This window comes from Pipistrellus kuhlii, unplaced genomic scaffold, assembly GCF_014108245.1.
Source record: "Pipistrellus kuhlii isolate mPipKuh1 unplaced genomic scaffold, mPipKuh1.p scaffold_m20_p_1, whole genome shotgun sequence".
Lineage (NCBI taxonomy): Eukaryota > Metazoa > Chordata > Mammalia > Chiroptera > Vespertilionidae > Pipistrellus > Pipistrellus kuhlii.
In genome coordinates, this window is record NW_023425404.1 from 179,376,993 (window position 1) to 179,395,097 (window position 18,105).

Here is an 18,105-nt window from a genome sequence, read left to right on the forward strand (position 1 = left end):
GTAAAGATTGGTATTCACACACACATATCCATGCTTTTTTTTATTGACTTTCCAGGGTCCTTTTAGCACATATTCATGTTTAATTGGCCCCAACTCAATTTTGGCTCATATAATCTTGGGAACTCTCATTTGGGTTTGTTTAAAAGTGAGGAAATGCATTATTCTATTCTAATAGAAAAGTGTTGGTGTTTTAGAGAAATATAACTCCTTGGATTTCTATCCATAAAATTCTTTATAACTAATACTGCATCATTAAAAGCCTCAGACTTAAAGTAATAATTAGGTAAAATAATAATTAACTAAGTAAAAATGAGTGAATATATCAATAAAAGTCTGTATTTTGGGTAATTATAGTGGTGTTTCAAAACATATTCAGCCTAGTAAGGGTTAGAGCAGAGAATAAGAAACAATGAGCACATCATTCTATAGGATTAGGTAAACAAGGCCCATGAATCTGGTAAAGCATATTAGTATCTTTGTTCTTAAATATTTTGTAGGATGAGTGGGAAGTACTTCTGTGATGATTTAAGTGTCATGAGGAATAAAATCCATACATCTGACTTAGTGCCTTTGAGGTTCATTCCAGCGGGGTGAGAGTTGAAGGTGACAGTTTGGTAGCCTCTGCCACCTTGAATTGGTATCATTGGTTAGCAAGCTCGTTTGATTTTTGGATTTTTTTTTTTTTTTTTTTTTTTTTTAGGCTGTCAGATGTCATCTTAAAAAAATTCTTCTGGCACTTAGGAGAGATTAAATAGAAGTGCCTCTGTGTGAGCACTTAATAAATACAGTTGTGCTGTTGTTAAAAAAGAATTTTAAGACACATAATTTTGAGACAACAGAAACTGGCACCAGGTGGTAAGGAGTGTTTGTTTATGAAAGCCGCTGGAACTTTACACCCCCTGCCCTACCAGAGCTCCAGGGAAGAGTTTGTAGAAAATCCGTTCAATAACACCACATAAGCCTTAGGAACTACTGTAAAAAATGCTTCTTAAAGAAATGTTTCCCTTTAGGACCCTAAACACAAAGTAGGATAAAACCTAGGCTAATATGTTTCTTGTCTGCTTTACCTTTTTTCCCCCTAAAGGAATTCTGAAGGACTACGTAAAATTATACTCACATATAAAAGGGTAGAGGTCAAATGTTATTGCTGCCGACAGGGATGTTCAGGATTTCGTGCTGTAAACTGTACTTGAGTCAGGCTTCAGTAGTGGTTAAGAGCACAGCTTGCCTGGGTTTGGCTCCCAGTTACTCTTTACTTAGGTGATGTAGGCAAATTATTAAACCTAGCAGTACCTCTGTGCCTCTAGCTGTAAAATGGGACTAATAATAGGTCTTATCTGATTATGTGGAGGATTCAATGAATAAGTAGTTGTGTATGGCTTGCAACAGTGCCTAGAACAAAGCACTGTGTAAGTGTTTGTTGTTTGTTCTTACCAAGGTCACTGTGCCAAATAAATTGCTAATTGACTAAGGCTTTAATATCTCTTCTCTGTGTAATAATTCATCACTATTTCAGATCTAATTTGTGTTGTGTGATTGTTGGAGAGTGGGAATTTTTGAGCATGCTTCCAGAGAGGCTGTGGACTATGCTCCAGACAGAGTTGTCAGTGCTGACACCAAGCCAGGCCTTCCCAGCATGTAGGCCTTCTTTCATAGAACCCTGTCAGCTTTCTGAAGAACAGGATGACCCTGTGAATAACATGGTCCTCAATGGCATGACTCTGACGTTACTTGGGAAAAACTATTTTGTCTTCGGTTACTTGCTCTGCAAAAACAGGATGTGGTTAAATGGGCTTAAAAGTGGTCCTGCACAAAGGGACGGGGCTGCTCTCTGGTCTCCCTGCGTGGAGAATGGCAGAGCAGTCACCCCGTTGCCCGGCCAGCTGGCTAATAAAAGCTCCCTAAATTTTAATTTGGTTTGGGCTCCAGTGGTCATTCACTCGCATTCATTCCACAACATTATGATCAGTGATGTTGCATTTCATACCTTGTCTTTTTCTTTTTAACATTTACTAGCTGTTAAAAGGTATTTAAGGGAAAGACATAATTTATATTAGAGAAAATGTTTAAAGTACTTTAGCAGCCTCTCATTGTGTGTAGTAGATTAATTTTACATAATTCCAGTGGAATTAGTTACCTGATATTTAAAAGACTTATAAATACATGAGAGAAGTATTTATCCATTGCTCAGAAAAGATAATTCTTAGAACTTTAGTATTTACCAATATATTTATTGATTTAAAATTGTACATTGATATTTAGAAACACATCCTTCTTAAGCTATTTCTTTTAATATTTAGTTGAAATTTTGATTGAGCTTTTATAGAGCTTTTATATGGTCATTTCAGGACCTGGTCTTTAGTATTTAAAAAAAAGAGAAAAAAAGGAAATTCAAGATAAAGTGTTTTAGTGATGTTTATTTTCTCTATATGAAAGCAAATTGGAATATTTTTCACTGAAAATATATTTGTTAAATATTTGTTAAGCACACTTTATACACTATGAACTGTGGCAGTTGCCTTTTTTACATTGATAAACAAAACAAATCTTTTCTATATTCAAGTGTCTAAAGATCTATCATGGGAGATGAATAAAGCAAAACAGATATATAATTGCAAAATCTGTGAAGTCTGATTCAAGAAATGGAGCAGGAGACCCAGGGGTTCTGAAGGATCCATCTGGTGGTCTGGGATGGCTAAAGAGGGAGTCACTTTCAAGTTGAGATCTCACAGATAAGGAGCCAGCCATGTAATCATGTCACTCATTCATTCCACAGATTTTTTTTTTTTTTTTTTTTTTTAGTGCCCTATTTCTCTCTGGGTTAGTTGCTAGTCATACAGCAGAGAATGAAACATTCTTGCACTTTGTCCTTGTATCACCTAAGGGCTGGAGTTACAAGGAGAAAAGACGTTATGCACGTAGACAAATATACAGTACATTTATAATGGGAGATTGTATTCAGAGCTATGAGGAAAAAGAGGGAGAATAATTTTGTGATCTGCTCTGAACTGGCTTATCAGGGGAGGAATGTCTGTGTGGGCGGTACAGGTGAAACTCTGGAAGATAAGGAGTAGTTAGCCAAGGGAATAGAGCCCTAGTGGAAGGTTCTAAGGTCTTTATCGCCCATAAATGTTGATTACTTTTATAATAAAACGGAATATTTTACGTTACTGTGCTTTATTTTACCATCATTCTCAATGTAAGGCAGGCAGGGCTCAAACGAATCTTGTTTTACAGGATTACTGTGGAGTCCTTTGGGAAGATGTTGTGTTTACCTGCCTTTAAGTATGACAGAGGTCAGCATGAAAGGAATGCACAGTGATTTTTTTCAACGTGTTATTGTTGTGTGTTTGCTTAATGTTCTTTACTTTTTAATTTTAATGCTGGGAATTTGGAGAACCCTTGGGTTTCTGAAAGAAGTGAAAACCTGGTGGGTGTTGCAATATTAAGAAAAATAATTGCAGACCATTAGAAGCTAAGAAGCCGAAAGAAGAGGGAATAAGAAAAAGAGCTGGCTAGTTCATTGTGGCTCTATGATCATGAGGTCTTTACACATTCTTACGATGTCATAATTCAGTGCTTATATGTGAGAATGTTGCCTGCACTGATGAACTTTGAAACTTTTCTCCATTTGATCCGATTTTCTCTAATTTTATTTTAAGTGGAATAAATTGGCTAAGGATGAGTGTGGGAGGCGTAATGGACGCGAGGTACTCAGGGAAAAGCCCAGAAGGAAAATTCTCTACACATTCCTAATTTTTTTCCTATCTTTAAATCTTCTAGAAAAACCACAGAATGTCATGCCAGAACCATGCAAAAGGAAAAGATAGACAGTGGCTTTTCCCTCTTTCTGTAGAGGTGAATTTTTTCAAAAAGTTAGTTTTCATATCTGTGTTAAAAGCTATAAGTATCTGGATTGTGTCAGTCCGCACTGAGAGGTCACGTAGAAAATAGGATCTTCAAAACCTTCAGGATTGTCTGTCTTCAGAAAAGGAGACGAAAACGAGACAGAACAGAACAAAAAGACCAAATAGAAATGTTATTTTACTTTTCCCTTGTAGCCAGAAAAAGTTTTTCTTTTTTTCTTTTAAGCTTAACTTGGAAACCCATGATGCCATTATTTTGCTTTGTCCCTCATCTTAACATCAGTTTTAAATGGCATTTGCCTTTCATATGATTCTTTTTCAAAACATGTTAATGAATTTTGGGTGATTTTAAATGATTCTCTATGTGAACAGGGCTTTTTCAGCTTATTAGATCATAATTAAATAGTTTATCTATATAAAACCAATTGACAAAGCTTTCTTATTTTAGCAAAATACTATTCATTCTCCATAGCAGACATGGAGGTAAAATAAGTGTTTTAAACTTAATGAGGGAAGAAAGTTCTGTTATTTTCATAAAGGGGGGTGGGTATGCTCATAGGGTGTCTGAAAACACTTTGTTTTGCACTCAACTTTACACATGTGGGTGACAACACTGTTAACAGTGTCATTGTTTTAGATTCCTTTATAGGTGCTTAGAAAGTGCCATCACACATATTTTTTCTCTTTGTGTACACTTGCCAAACTGTGCCTTGTTATAGCCTATTGTTTTCTGCACTGTTGAACAGCAAGTGGGAATTTACTCAATGCAGTCACATTACAAACAATTTTAAAATTCCGGTTCATGGTACTTAAATGTAAAATAACAATTTCATATGTTTTACAGAAAACGCATGTTTCAGAAGAGATGGGTGAAATTTGATGGCTTTAGCATTTCTTATTACAACAATGAGAAGGTAAGTACATTTTACAGTTTTCAAAGATTGCTTTATGCATCCTAAGTGTACTTCAGTAAACCAAGCAAGCGACATTTGTTTTTTTTTGAGAACATGAGCTGGATTATCACATGAAAAGAGTTATAATAGGGTAAAATACTTTTCATAATTTAACTTTTTCTTGAAACATAAAATTGGAATAAAAAACATACACCTTAGATAAATAACAGTTATTTATGGAGTATCTTGTATAGCCTACAGGAATTGCTAGGAGCGTTATACAGATGAACAAGGAATTGCCTTTATCCTAGAGAGCACTAAGCGGTGTTTGCAAAATTACATCACGGTAAGGGATGGCAAAGCAAGGAGAGTTGCTCTGTATTCTGAAAGGGCTTGTGGAAGAAACAAAGGTTTCTTGCATGGGATTTCATTTGCTCTTTGTCTTGAAGAAAAGAATGTTCATACATGGAGAAACGAGAGAAATGTTCGTGTAAAGAGAAATTAGTGGGAACAGGATTTGATAGCAGAGAGAACAATGAGATGCTCAGATGGGAAATCCATTCTAATATGGATGTAGTTTTCTCCAATTGGGGGATAATGTATGTTAAGGAAACTTTGGGAGATGAAACTGAGAAGGATGTTTGGAGTTAGAGCTCACTGAAAATCTTGACAATTACGCTACAATGAGAGGCCTGGTGCACAAATTCATGTCCAGCTGGTCCACCCTGATGAGGACCCATTGAACTGAGCTGACAGGAGGGAGGGGCTGTGTGCGGTTGGTCGTCTGTCCCTGCTCCTAATCGGGATGGGTGGACTGATTGGGGTCAGGGCTGGCTGGGGGGAGGGGCCCAGGGTGGTTCAGTTCTGCTTGATTGGTATATTAGGGCAGCGTTTTTCAACCGCTGTAGTGTGCCGCGAGATGTTGCCTGGTGTGCCGTAGGTGCAGACAAGACAAGAATTTTATAATTTTTCACTATTTTGTTTACTTAATATTTCATAATAAAGTAATTATAAAATACTTTCTTTGTGTTTATTTGATTCCTATTCAAGAGAATTACTTTATATATAGTCAATATAGGCACAGAGTTAAATTTTTTAACATTTTCTAATGGTGGTGTGCCTCGTGATTTTTTTCATGAAACAAGTGTGCCTGTGCCCAAAAAAGGTTGAAAAACACTGTATTAGGGGCTGATCTAGGGCTGGGCCAACCAGAGCGGGGGGCGGGGCGATCAGGGCCCAGATCAGGCTGGTTGGCTGCTACATTGAATGTCATAACCACTGGTCATTCGGTTCTGTTCATTGCACCATTCCAGTTGCTGAGATTTTGTTTATGTAGACGAGAGGCCCAGTGCACAAAATTTGTGCACTGAGGGGGTCCCTTAGCCCACCCTACACCCTCTCGCAGTCCGGGACCCCTCAGGGGATGTCTGTCTACTGGCTTAGGAATGGGCCTAAGCTGACAGTCGGAAATCCCTCTTGCAGTTTGGGACCCCTCGCTCCTTACCTTCCGCCTGCTCACTGCTCCTTACAATCAGCTTGCTGCTCCTTAACATTGCCACGGAGGCAGAAGAGGTTCTTGCTACCACCACTGTTCTAGCCAGCCATGAGCCCTATCTTTTTGTGTAGTTGTCTGTGGGCCAACTGCTCTCTTCCTTCTCATTTACAGTGAGCAGCATGTGAGGGCAGAGCATGCTTTTGTGGAATACAGAGGGCTTCCTGGAGCTGAGGGGAGTGGCCGGGCACACAGGGTGAGAGGTGGTCACAGAGGACTCTATCTCACCCAATTGTGGGGCAGGCTGGCTGGCCTTCATATGCCTGACCCCACCCAGGGAGGGACCAAGCAGGGTGTCGTCCTCCCCATTCTCCATCCTTCCATCTGTGACACCTGTCATCCTGGCCAGGTCTCCCCCAGAGTGAGTTCAGCTCAATTGCTGAATGTAAAAGGGCACGGGGCAGTGGGGGCACTTCTACTCCAATCCCTCCTGATTCCCAGCAACAGGACCTGGTCTCAGGATGGAGGTCACAGCTGCAGAACATAGATCTGTTTCAAGAAAAGTTGGCATGCATCCTTTCATATGAGCCCCTATTCCAAAAGGTGGCAGATTATTCATATTGTGGCAAAGACACCTTCAAAAGTAACATACGTGGGTCAAGTCAGGGCCAAAGTGGGCCAGTTCCTCATTCAATCTCTCTGAGGTGCGTGGACAAAACCAAGTCTCAGCTCTTTGCAGGACACTTCCAGGGTGCTTTTTTTTTTATTTTTTTTTTTTTCCTAAAGGACAGTAGTCTGTCTCCATTCTTATTTTTTGGTGGGATTTTTTTCATCGTCAGATAAAAGGATATGTACATTGGGTCAAACCTCTCGAGATACAATATTCCAGTTGCACCCAAGTAATGCTGACAGCGCCCCTTAGAGGGAGGAAGCCAAGAGATGGGGAGCAGGGAATTCTGAAAACCAAATCAAAGGTTCAGAACATGGAAGAAGTCCTTGGTGTTCTGCCGAGAAACTTGGACTCCTTCCTCTGTGGCCACACAACTGCCACACGCCAGGCAGTCACTCAGAAATATCTTGGCATCGGCCAACTTATGGAATTCTTCCCTCTCTCTGTTCTCCTGTGCCGGACTCCAGACATTGACGGTGGCATTCTCTTGGTCATCATTTTTTTTTTTTTTAATGTTACAAAGTTTTTGTGAATTTAACATACAAAGATGCAGCCTCCTTTGTAGGAACAGGGAAGGGAGGGGTGGTTAAGTAAGGCACACAGAGCTGCAGCAACCACTAGCTGTGGGGAGGGCCAAGAAGGAGAGGAGGTTGGCACTGGGGCTGAGGCCCCTAGAGCCATTGCTGAGGAAGTAGGGATCCCCTCTGAGTGCCACGTTCTGAGGCTGAACTGATTGGTTAAGCTGAGGCAGAGGTGGGTGGCCATATCAGCCATCTTTGGTGCTGCTTTCCCTTTCTCACTCCAGCTCTGTTGTAAAACCCCAGAGCCCTGGATTCCCAAGGCCCTATTTAGAGCAGAGGCCCTGGAAGGGGGTGAGAGGAAGCGAGTAGGGCCAGTTTGAAAGCCGATATGCCTGTGTGCTGAGGCATGGCCGGAGACAGTGGTGAGAGGTAGCAGGGGAAAGGCCTCTCATACACACCCTTCTGTGGGGGACACAGGTGAAGGAGACCAGGGAGTAGGATAGGGATGGAGCACCATGGCCCCAGCCTCTTAGGCAACCCTGTCTGTCCTCTGCAGTATACATGGAGGAAAGGAGCTGCCTCTGAGGAGGGGCCAGGCTAGGTGACCATATTGAGCTCTGGCTGAGGTGATGGTCCTCACCCTAAGATGCCTTCTGACTGATGATGGACCCAGGACTGACTCCCGCCACTCACTGTGGCCAGGACCCAAGACTGCCTCCTGCCCATGTAGCCTGCTGTTTGATCATCCATCTGGTCATTTAGGTCATGATGGACCCTGGATCTTTATATATTAGGATATTTGCACAAATGCATAGATGGATAAAACAAAAATTAAAGATGCTAACAGTTGTCAGATCTAAGTGGAGGATACATGGGTATTCATTGTACTGATCCTTCAACTTCTTTGTGTTTAAAAATTAATCTCCTTAATCAAAAGTTGGAAACTATTAAGTATACCATATTTTAGTTAAATGAAATCAGATAATTTTATAGTCTTAACTGTATCCATTATTTTAACATACTCATTTAACACTTATCCACATTCTCTTATTTATAATCTAACATTATTTTTCCATGATTTAGAGATTTCCACTGTCTAATATTGGTGATTTTTGTGGCTTGACTAGAGATTTATATTCCCTTTCATATATTGGTTCTTCAGTGCTGCAGGGCAGAAGAGAATATGGTTTTAGACAGAAGATAACACAGGGCACAGTACAACACTAAGAATGATCGAGGGCAAAGGGCAACCTGCAGGGAGCTTTTTGTAATAAAACTTTGTTTTTGCTTAACAACAAAAAAAAAAAGAATAATAACCTAGAAAAGTTCTAATTCCTTGATTTCACTTTGCAGTGATCCAGATAAAACATCAAATAGGTTTCAGTACACCTCTTGAAAATTTGCAAGATAGATGAATATTTTTTTAATAGCTGGTTTTTTGCTTTAACTACGGTTTTTAGTTTATTTTTGTATTTAATTTTTTATTTTTTTTAATATGTTTTTATTGATTTTTAGAGAGAGAGGAAAGTAGAGGAATAGAGAGATAGAAACATAGATGAGAGAGGAACATCATTCATTGGTTGCCTCCTGCATAACCCTTACTGGTGATTGAGCCTGCAGTCTGAGCATGTGCCCTGATCAGAAATTGAACCCATGACCTCTTAGTTCCTAGGTTGATGCTCAACCACTGAGCCACACCTGTGGGGCTATTTGTGCGTTTGAATGTTGAGACAGTTTCTTTGCCTGAGGACGTACAATGTGGTCTCTGTATCTGATGGAATATGACCCATCGTTTTCTTCAGTACCTGTGCCCTTCTCTGGTCTCATTGGAATGAGGAGGAAAACTATTCAGGAATGAGACAGTCTTCCAGGCCATGAAGCTCTGTTGATGGTGGTATCATTATGGCCATTTCGGGGAGAGGCTTCCTAGTATCTGTGCTGGACTCACTCTGTCATTTTGAAAGCTCATTTCCAGTGCAGTGAGGGGATGAGGGCCTATCACATTTTTAATATTGACGCAATAAAATTGATGCAACTTCAGTTTAAAATTGAGGACAACAGTTCACGTTAAGTCCTAGCTGGTTTGGCTCAGTGGATAAAGCATTGGCCTGCAAACTGAAGGGTCCCAGGTTTTATTCTATTACAGTCAAGGTTACATGCCTGGGTTGTAGGCTCAATCCCCGTGGAAGGGCATGCAGGAGGCAGCCAATCGATGATTCTCATCATTGATGTTTCTCTCTCTCTCTCTCTCTCTCTCTCTCTCTCTCTCTCTCTCTCTCTCTCTCTTTTTCTTTCTCTTCCTTTATAAAATCAACAAAAATATATTTTTAAAAAGTTCGAATTAAAATAAATTATTATAAATCCTTTAGCTTAACATCAAATTTTAAAAAATTCAAATTGTTCTCTGTGATACTTTCCCCCTTTACTTTTCAGATGATTTGGTTTATCTTGGTGAAAACAAAATACTGGGATGGGTCTTTCTACAAGGAGACAGTTTTCTTTCCCTCTTTGTATATGGTTTTCAAAAAATATACATATTTATTTATTTTTTCTTTATTGATTAAGGTATTACATAAGTGTCTTTATCCCTCCATTCCTCCTCCCACCCCCGCCCCATTCATGCCTGAACAAACACAGATCCAGAGACAGAGAAGCATCAATCAGATCGTAAAACCTCAGAGAGGGAAGATAGGGGAGGGTGGAGGTAAGGGGAGAGATTAACCAAAGGACTTGTATGCACGCATATAAGCCTAACCAATGGACACAGACACCAGGGGAGTGAGGTAAAATATATTTTTATTGATTTCAGAGAGAAAGGGAGAGAGAAAACTACAACGATAAGAGAATCATTGATCAGCTGCCTTCTGCATGCCTGCTACTGGGGATGCAGCCCACAACCTGGGCATGTGCCCTGACCAGGAATTGAACCATTACCTTGCTCAATAGGTCAATGCTCAACGACTGAGCAACGTCATTTGGCAGGAGACACAGTTTTTGTTGTGACCTTTCTGGCAGAAGAGGTGAACTGGGAAGAGGGTATTTCAAGACCAGGGAGCAGAAGGATAGATGCAACCTCAGTTCCTGTGTCAGTAGGTGTGCCGTTTCAGTGGTCATGTGCACATTTTTCCATGTCTACATGTGTACTTGGGAAGCACGTATTGGGCTTTCAGGAAGCAGTGCACAGAGTTGCCTGTTTCCCTGATTTCCTTCCACTTTTCTCAGCACTGCTCAATCATGTCTCCGTGAGGACTTCTCATTGTGTTACTGAAAATGGCAGCATCCCCATAGCCTTGATATCTTATCACCTGCCAAGAAACAGAGCTCAGCCCCACTCTCACTCCGCTGTGGGCAGAATTGCTCTGTGGTCGTTTCATTGTCTGAAAGTGGTAGATAAATGACAAACTTGACCTACATATCTGTGTGTTACAGGCTCAGGGGATGCTTTAAAATTTCTTCTTTTAAGGAAAATTTCACACTCTGGAAAACATAGTCATTTTGAGCCTATTGTCCTTGAGTTGTTATTTCTAAATCGTCTTTAGTCTTCAGTGTGTGTTGTTTGGAGAGAAACATAAATGCAACTCCACAGTGCCAAAAATTATGAGATTTATCTTATAATCATCCCATGACAGATTGTAAATGAGCCATTAGAGGAACTACAACTTCCTGAGGTTAAAGTGATGCAGTATTTAGCATGTTAAGTACATTTTGATCATTTCTGGATAATTGTTCTACTACTCTTCTATAGATACTTGTTAGATCTAATTTCATTATTACAGGCATGTAGGTCAGTTGTTACTTTTTTTAATGACTTGTTTTTTTAATCACTTAAAAGATATCTACAGAAAGGAAAAAAATCTCCTTTTTAAAATATCTGTTTCTTTTTCTATAATGCTACTTGATTTTTTCCTACTGAAAAAAAATGAGTTAATGGTAATATTTTATTCAATAAATAATCATTTCACTGGAAATATCCTATCTAATAAAGAGGTGATATGCTAATTGACCATCACTCCATCACAAAGATGTCTGCACCCACAGCTGAGGCCAGGTTCCCATAAGGAGTCTTAACGAGCAGTCAGCAGGGACCTTTTTGTATATTATCAGCTACGCCCTTCCCCGCCCTGTGGGGCTTGACAGGGGACCTCAGCTTGTGTCCCCCACTCAGCAGGGCCTGACAGGGAATTTCAAGGTGTGCTTCCTGTCCTGGAGCTGGGCTAGGGGACCTCAGGATGCTCCTCCCAACCCACCACCAGGGTAAGGGACTTCAAATTGCAACCCCTGTCTAGCGGGGCTTGACATGGACCCTCAGGTCATGACCCCCACCTCATCACTGGGCCAGGGGACCTGAGACTGCACCCCCCTGCCCAGTGGTGCTTGACGAGAGACTTGAGGCTGTGCCCCCGACCTGGCGGGGCTTGACAGGGGATCTCAGGCCATGTTTCCCACCTGGCGGGGCTTGATGGAGGACCTCCAGGCATGCCCTTTGACCCGGTCTGGGTTGGGGACCACAGGCCACACCCCCTCTCCTGGCATTGGGCCATTGGACATGAGGCTATGCCCCCTGTCTGGCAGGGCTTGACAAGAGTAGTACTTGGATCTTCCCCAATGAAGGGCCTGGCCCGGGTCTGGGTCTCATGTGATTTTGGGATGCATGTGGGTGGACGGGGACTTGACTCTGGGTCCTGTGGTAAGCCCCAGACTTTGACAGGAGAAAGGTTTTCATATATATTTTACTAATTTTCTTTCATCTCTGACACTTCTATTATAGAGAAAGGGCAAATAGTAATATTAAATTATTTACTCTAATCTCCTTTTAATGTGCATGAATTTTGTGTACCAGGTCACTGGTACCTTTATAAGCTCCTTTACCTAATTCTTAGGCAAACTGAAATTGGAGAATGGATCACCTAAAGGACAAAGTACAAATGTTTTGGATATTCTAGGTTTTTGACTGTTTAGTCTCAATCACTTGCAGCCAGGAGAGGCCTCACACTGTCCCCAGGGTGCTGTGTCCTTTCCCAGGCCTTAGGTTGCGGCACAAAAGGGAGACATCCCCCCGACCCTGTCATTGCTGGAGCCCTTAGTGCTCTAGTATTGCCTAGTATTGCCATTGTAACCCACACTTATTGGATTTCCTTTGTTAAAGCCCATCATTTCATTTATTTCCTGGCAATGGCCTTTTCAGTAGTGTCTGGACACACTGTGGGAACCTGGCACATGTCTTTTCATCTCCATGTTTTTGCTCTTTCCTTCTAACTTTCCTGTCCATTGCCAACCATGAAAAACCTGTACAGACTTCTAGATCCACCTTTTACCCTCCTCTGTGAACCTGTTCTCTTCTCCAACTGTGACAAATGAACAAGATGCAAGAAAGGTTAGAGGGAAGACAAGCTGAAAGGGCGGAGGCAGACCAGGAGGTGTGCGGTAAAGAGGGAATATGCTAATTGGCCATCACTCTGTCAGGCGCTCAGCTGTGGGCTGTATAGGCCAGTGGAGGGATTCAAAGAAGGACCTTAGAAACATATTAAACACTAGAGGCCCGGTGCATGAAAATTCATGCACTGGAGCGGGGTCCCTCAGCCCAGCCTGCCCCCTCTCACAGTACGGGAGCCCTCAGGGGCAGGAGGCCACCTGGCAATCAGGGGAAGGCGATCACACCTGTGCTGTTGCCATTGCCAGCAGCACAAGCCTTGGTCAGCCCTGGTTACCTGAGCCTCGGGCGTCCCTGGGCGGCTGGGCAGCCACCATCTGAGACTTCCCTGTGCCTCAGGCAGCCTTGGGCGGTTGCGGGGCTGAGGAGACGGGGGAAATCCAGAGGCAGGCACACCGAGTGGCTCAGTGCCTGCTGCCCCGGCAGTGCTGAGGGGACTGGGCGCCACCATCTTGTGACTGTGGGTGCCGCCATCTGCTATCTTTTGAGGATGTGGCAGTCAATTAACATATTTCCTCCTTATTGGCTGTGGGTGCTGCCATCTTTGAGGGCGGGATAGTCATTTAGCATATTCTCTCCTTATTGGCTATGGGTGCTGCCATATTTGTGATGATGTGAGGATCAATTAGCATATTCCCTCTTTATGCGATAGGATGAGCTGTCAGAGTTTGATATAACTGTGATTGATTGGACATAAAATTCATTCATTCTGAACATATTTATACAAAACTGATTTGTGAAAGGTGGTGAGGAAAAGAGACCTGTGACCACAGTCTGTCTGGGAAGACTGTATTAACCAAATGGTCACACAGTAAGTATACAAATCATCATTTGAATTACATTTAGTACTTGTTATAAAGGATAGGTATGGGTTGCTATTAGCTTAAATTATGCTTACCTGCCTGGGTGAGGATGAGGGACTGAGAGGAGGCTGGTCAGAAAGGCTTTCTGTAGGAGCATGTCATATGCTGAAATGCAAAAAGTCACAGGGGCACCTTTAGCTTTGTGAAGTTGGATATGAAAAACATTCCTCAAGAAATAAATCAGATAGGAAAAGTTAAGAACCGTGTGATTTCACTGATGTGGCATATAGAACTGAAAGCAACTAATGAACAAATAAGACATACAAAAACTCATAGATACAGACAGCAGCATGGAGGTTATCAGATAGAGCGGTGGGTGGGCAGGGTAGTACAGGGTGTAAAGGGGGTCAAATATATGGAGATGGACACGAGGATCTGACTTAGGCTGGTGGGCACGCAATGCTATATATGAATGATGTATCATAGGACTGTACACTTGAAAACTGTATAATTTCGCCGAAACCAGTTTGGCTCAATGGATAGAGCGTCGGCTTGGGGACTGAAAGGTCCCGGGTTCGATTCCAGTCAAGGGCATGTACCTTGGTTGCGGGCATATCCCCAGTAGGGGGTGTGCAAGAGGCAGCTGATCGATGACTCTCTCTCATCGATGTTTCTAACTATCTCTCTCCCTTCCTCTCTGTACAAAATCAATAAAATATATTTAAAAAAAAAAAGAAAACTGTATAATTTCATTAACCGAATACATTTAATTTTAAAAATATTTTAAAACCATTCCTTGAAGAATAAATAGAGTGTGCAGAAGGTATGTTGAAGGGACCTCAGGAAGGTCACTATGACTGGAAAGAGTGGAGTCAGGGAGAAGTAGGGAACACACTGACACTGTAGCTGAAGGGAGAGCCCCAAGTTATGTGGGTCAAAAGGTCAGCGCAGATCAAAGACTGTTCTGTTGAGGACTCATTGATTAGAAGAGTAATATTTTAATGGACAGATATAGAAGCACAGTATATTTTGAGGAGATAGTTGAGTGTTAAAGTTGGAGGTGCTGATGGTACATTTATATGCACTGTGGATGACTCAAAATATGGGAGTGAAGTTGACTGAAATGGATAAGGAAGGAAGGAGCAGATTTTAGAATACTCTGCATAAAATTGGTAGTTGAAATAGCAAGGGAGAAGACAGAAAAAGGAAAATATCAAGAAGATACTTTGTAAGAGAAGATACTCATTTCCCTCTTCTTTTTCTGAGAAGTTGCCCACCCCATCTTTCTAAATCACAGTTCAAGTAGCACATTCAGTTTTTAAAAAGTGTTTTTATTGATTTTTAGAGAGAGAGGAAGGGAGAGGGATAAAGAGATAGAAACCACGATGAGAGAGGAACTTCATCAATTGGCTGCCTCCTGCACGGCCCCTACTGGAGATTGTGCCTGCAACCTGGGCATATGCTCTTACCTAGAACCAATCTCTTGGTTCATGGGTTGATCCTCAGTCATTGAGCCAAATCAGCCAGGCTCACATTCAGTTTTGGTAGGATTTTGATGGATCCATAAAGGGAAGGGAGATTGGAACAGAGGCTCTGGAGGGAAAGAAACTATCACAGTATTTAAGGAAATGCCAGGGTATACAATATATCCTCTCAACCAGCAGAGGATAAACCTCCCAGAGGACTGCCGTGTTGCTGACAATGACGGTCCCTCACCTGGCTGTCCCTTGCTGTCTGCTGGATGTAGCAGTTTACCCCTGGGGGAATCTGAACTTGGCTTTTGTTCTCTGCATGGAATAGTTGAGTACATTATTCTCCTAGATTTTCCTTTCCAACACAGGGCCCATTAAACACTGTGCCCTTAGTAAACAGTGGACTTTGTGTGACTGTCATTTTGCCAAATGGTTGAGGAGGGTCCAGGTAAATGAAGACAGGGTTACCAAGAGCCTTAAGGAGGACCCTCTTGAGCAAAATTATGATCTGTATCTATATCTCGATTGCAAACAGCCACATCTATATTTTTTCCTTCTTTTGTCATTGGGGGGAATAAGAAGTGAAGTGAGGCAGGTATGAGTTTAAGATAATCATCATCAGAGCATTGAGGAATATGAGTAATTGATATAATCCAACAGTCTTGTTTCTTAGATATATTATTGTTGTTCATAATATGTAAGAGCAGTCATTTTGAAATGGTTCAGTTACAGTACCTGTTATGGCCAGCAGATGCCTGCAAACACCATAAAATCATTTTAACCAGATTGTTTTAAAGACCAAACTGCTGTTCTTTGGAGCTATATAGATAATGCTAGTCTAGTATGATTATTTGTATTTCATTCTTTGCCTTTTAATTCTAGATGTAGAGACTACTGAAGACATTTTACTTGAAAGGAACATTTAATATCTTCTTTTCTTGGAGTATTAAGTGTCTGTTAGGATATCTACTATTTGTATGTCATTTAAGCAATTTAGATGAAACCAGGAAAGAGAACCACTTTTAAATGTTGTGCCATTCTTTATCCCCCTTCCCCCAATAAGATCAAAAGAATTTTAATGTTTTCATTTGTGTATCTTTTTCTCTAACCAATATAGGAGAAGTACTCAAAAGGAATAATACCCCTTTCTGCTATATCTACAGTACGAGTTCAAGGAGACAACAAATTTGAGGTTGTTACAACACAAAGAACTTTTGTGTTTAGAGTAGAAAAAGAAGGTAAGATTATTTCTTTGTCCCTATGAAAACAACTCGCAGATATTCAAGAAATCTTTAAGTATGTTACTTTTACATAATTTACATGTTACGTTAATTTTTGAATGCCATAAGCAAGTTGACAAGTATTTATTCACTCTTCTTGCATGCAGTAATACTTAGTGAGGATCTACTAAGGGTCAAGGGCTCTTTTAAATCCTGAGTATACAGCAATGAAAAAAAAAGGAGACAAACATCTCTGCTCTTATGGATAATAATGCAAAATAATTATTTAATATGCAAAAATTTGCCTTTCTTGTCATCCCAAGGTTAGTTTTACAGCAGGCTTTAACTGAACACACAGGCACAGTTGTGGTTCTAACATAGATTTTGCAGCATCTTTTCTTTTTATTGAATATTTTCACCTGCATCAGCTGCTACAGGTCACTTGATGGTGAAAATTGATATACATTATTGTGTTGTTTGGTGATATAATCTAAACCTTTAAACCTTCTCTGACTTTCTGGGTGAGAGAGAGGGAACTAGAGCCAGGGGAATTAAGATTTTCTGTTGTGTATTTTGATTAACTGCCAATAGCATCATTACTATAAACACCACTACTTTTAAATAACATAGGTAAGGCTCTATTCATTAATTAAATAGAATTTTAACTTATTTTAAAGCCCACTTTTAGATTATAGCTCAACTAGATTTTTAAAAGTACTTTTATTTCTTGATACTTAGTTATTTGAATAAAGGTGAAACTTACTCATTTTCACAATACTTTCATGATATATGTAGGTAATTTAATTATTCCATTTTATACATATGTGCATTCACTTTCTATAAACTACAACAGTACTAACTGTTATGGAGCAATATTTATTTATTTTTAAATTGCTCGATTCCTAGAACATGCGCTTGGGCATGGCACATAGAAAACATTCCATACATATTATTTATTTCTCGAAAGCTTCCTATATGGCTTGGGATAGTCAGTAAATGAGTAAGTCCCAGCTGCTGTTTATATTGGAGCAGCTCTTTTGACTCACTCACCACTTGTGAGAGCAACTTGGTGGTTTCTAATGGCATAACAAATACAAAAACAAAAAACACTCAAACAAAACAAAATACCAAACAGACATAAAAAAAAAGAGTAAGAAATACCAAAGTACATTGCTTCTGGTGTGTCTAAATAATTTATTGTGAAACACACCGATGCATATATTGCACCCAAGTAATGTGAAAGTGTTTCTTACTTGCTGTTAGACAAACGTTGAGCGCTTTCGCAGGGGCTGAAACAACACGTCCAGGTGCCTAAGTGTGGCTCACGGCCTGTGTCCGTGCACACAGGCTTGTTCGATCCCAACCTCCGTCGTTCACTGACACCTCCTCTCACAGCTGCCTGTGCCTCAGTGGCAGTGCTGAGCTGTTACAGCACAGCCTGTATGGCCAGGGGGGCCTGAGATATTACTGTCCGCCCCTTTACAGAAAGAAAGCTCGCCAACCCTGCCCTGCCCTAGAGCACTCTATATAGACCGGCTGCTTCTGGGAGAAGCCACTTTTTGTGATTCATTGCCTAAGATTCAGAAAGTTACCCTCAGTTGTGATGCTCGATATGGAACTTGTCTCTGAAATCGTGATTTTCTCTTAGGCTATTTCTTCAAACACATGGCATCGCTCCTCTCGGCCGGCTCTCATGGTGATCTTCCCTTCTGCTTTGGTTTCCAGGGCCCCGAAGGT

General features: G+C 41.0%; 1 protein-coding gene across 10 annotated transcripts in view; it reads left to right on the top strand.

Moving 5' to 3' along the window:
* Positions 1-18,105, top strand: part of ARAP2 (ArfGAP with RhoGAP domain, ankyrin repeat and PH domain 2) — a 156,132-nt gene that overhangs the window by 35,791 nt on the left and 102,236 nt on the right. For all 10 annotated transcript variants that reach the window (XR_004984430.2, XR_004984429.2, XM_036418854.2 and 7 more), the window contains 2 exons: positions 4,711-4,780; positions 16,266-16,386. Coding sequence is in view for 8 of the 10 variants with exons in the window: in XM_036418854.2 (XP_036274747.1) it covers positions 4,711-4,780; positions 16,266-16,386 (191 nt within the window). In the remaining 2 variants the exon portion in view is untranslated. The remainder of the gene's footprint in view (positions 1-4,710; positions 4,781-16,265; positions 16,387-18,105) is intronic.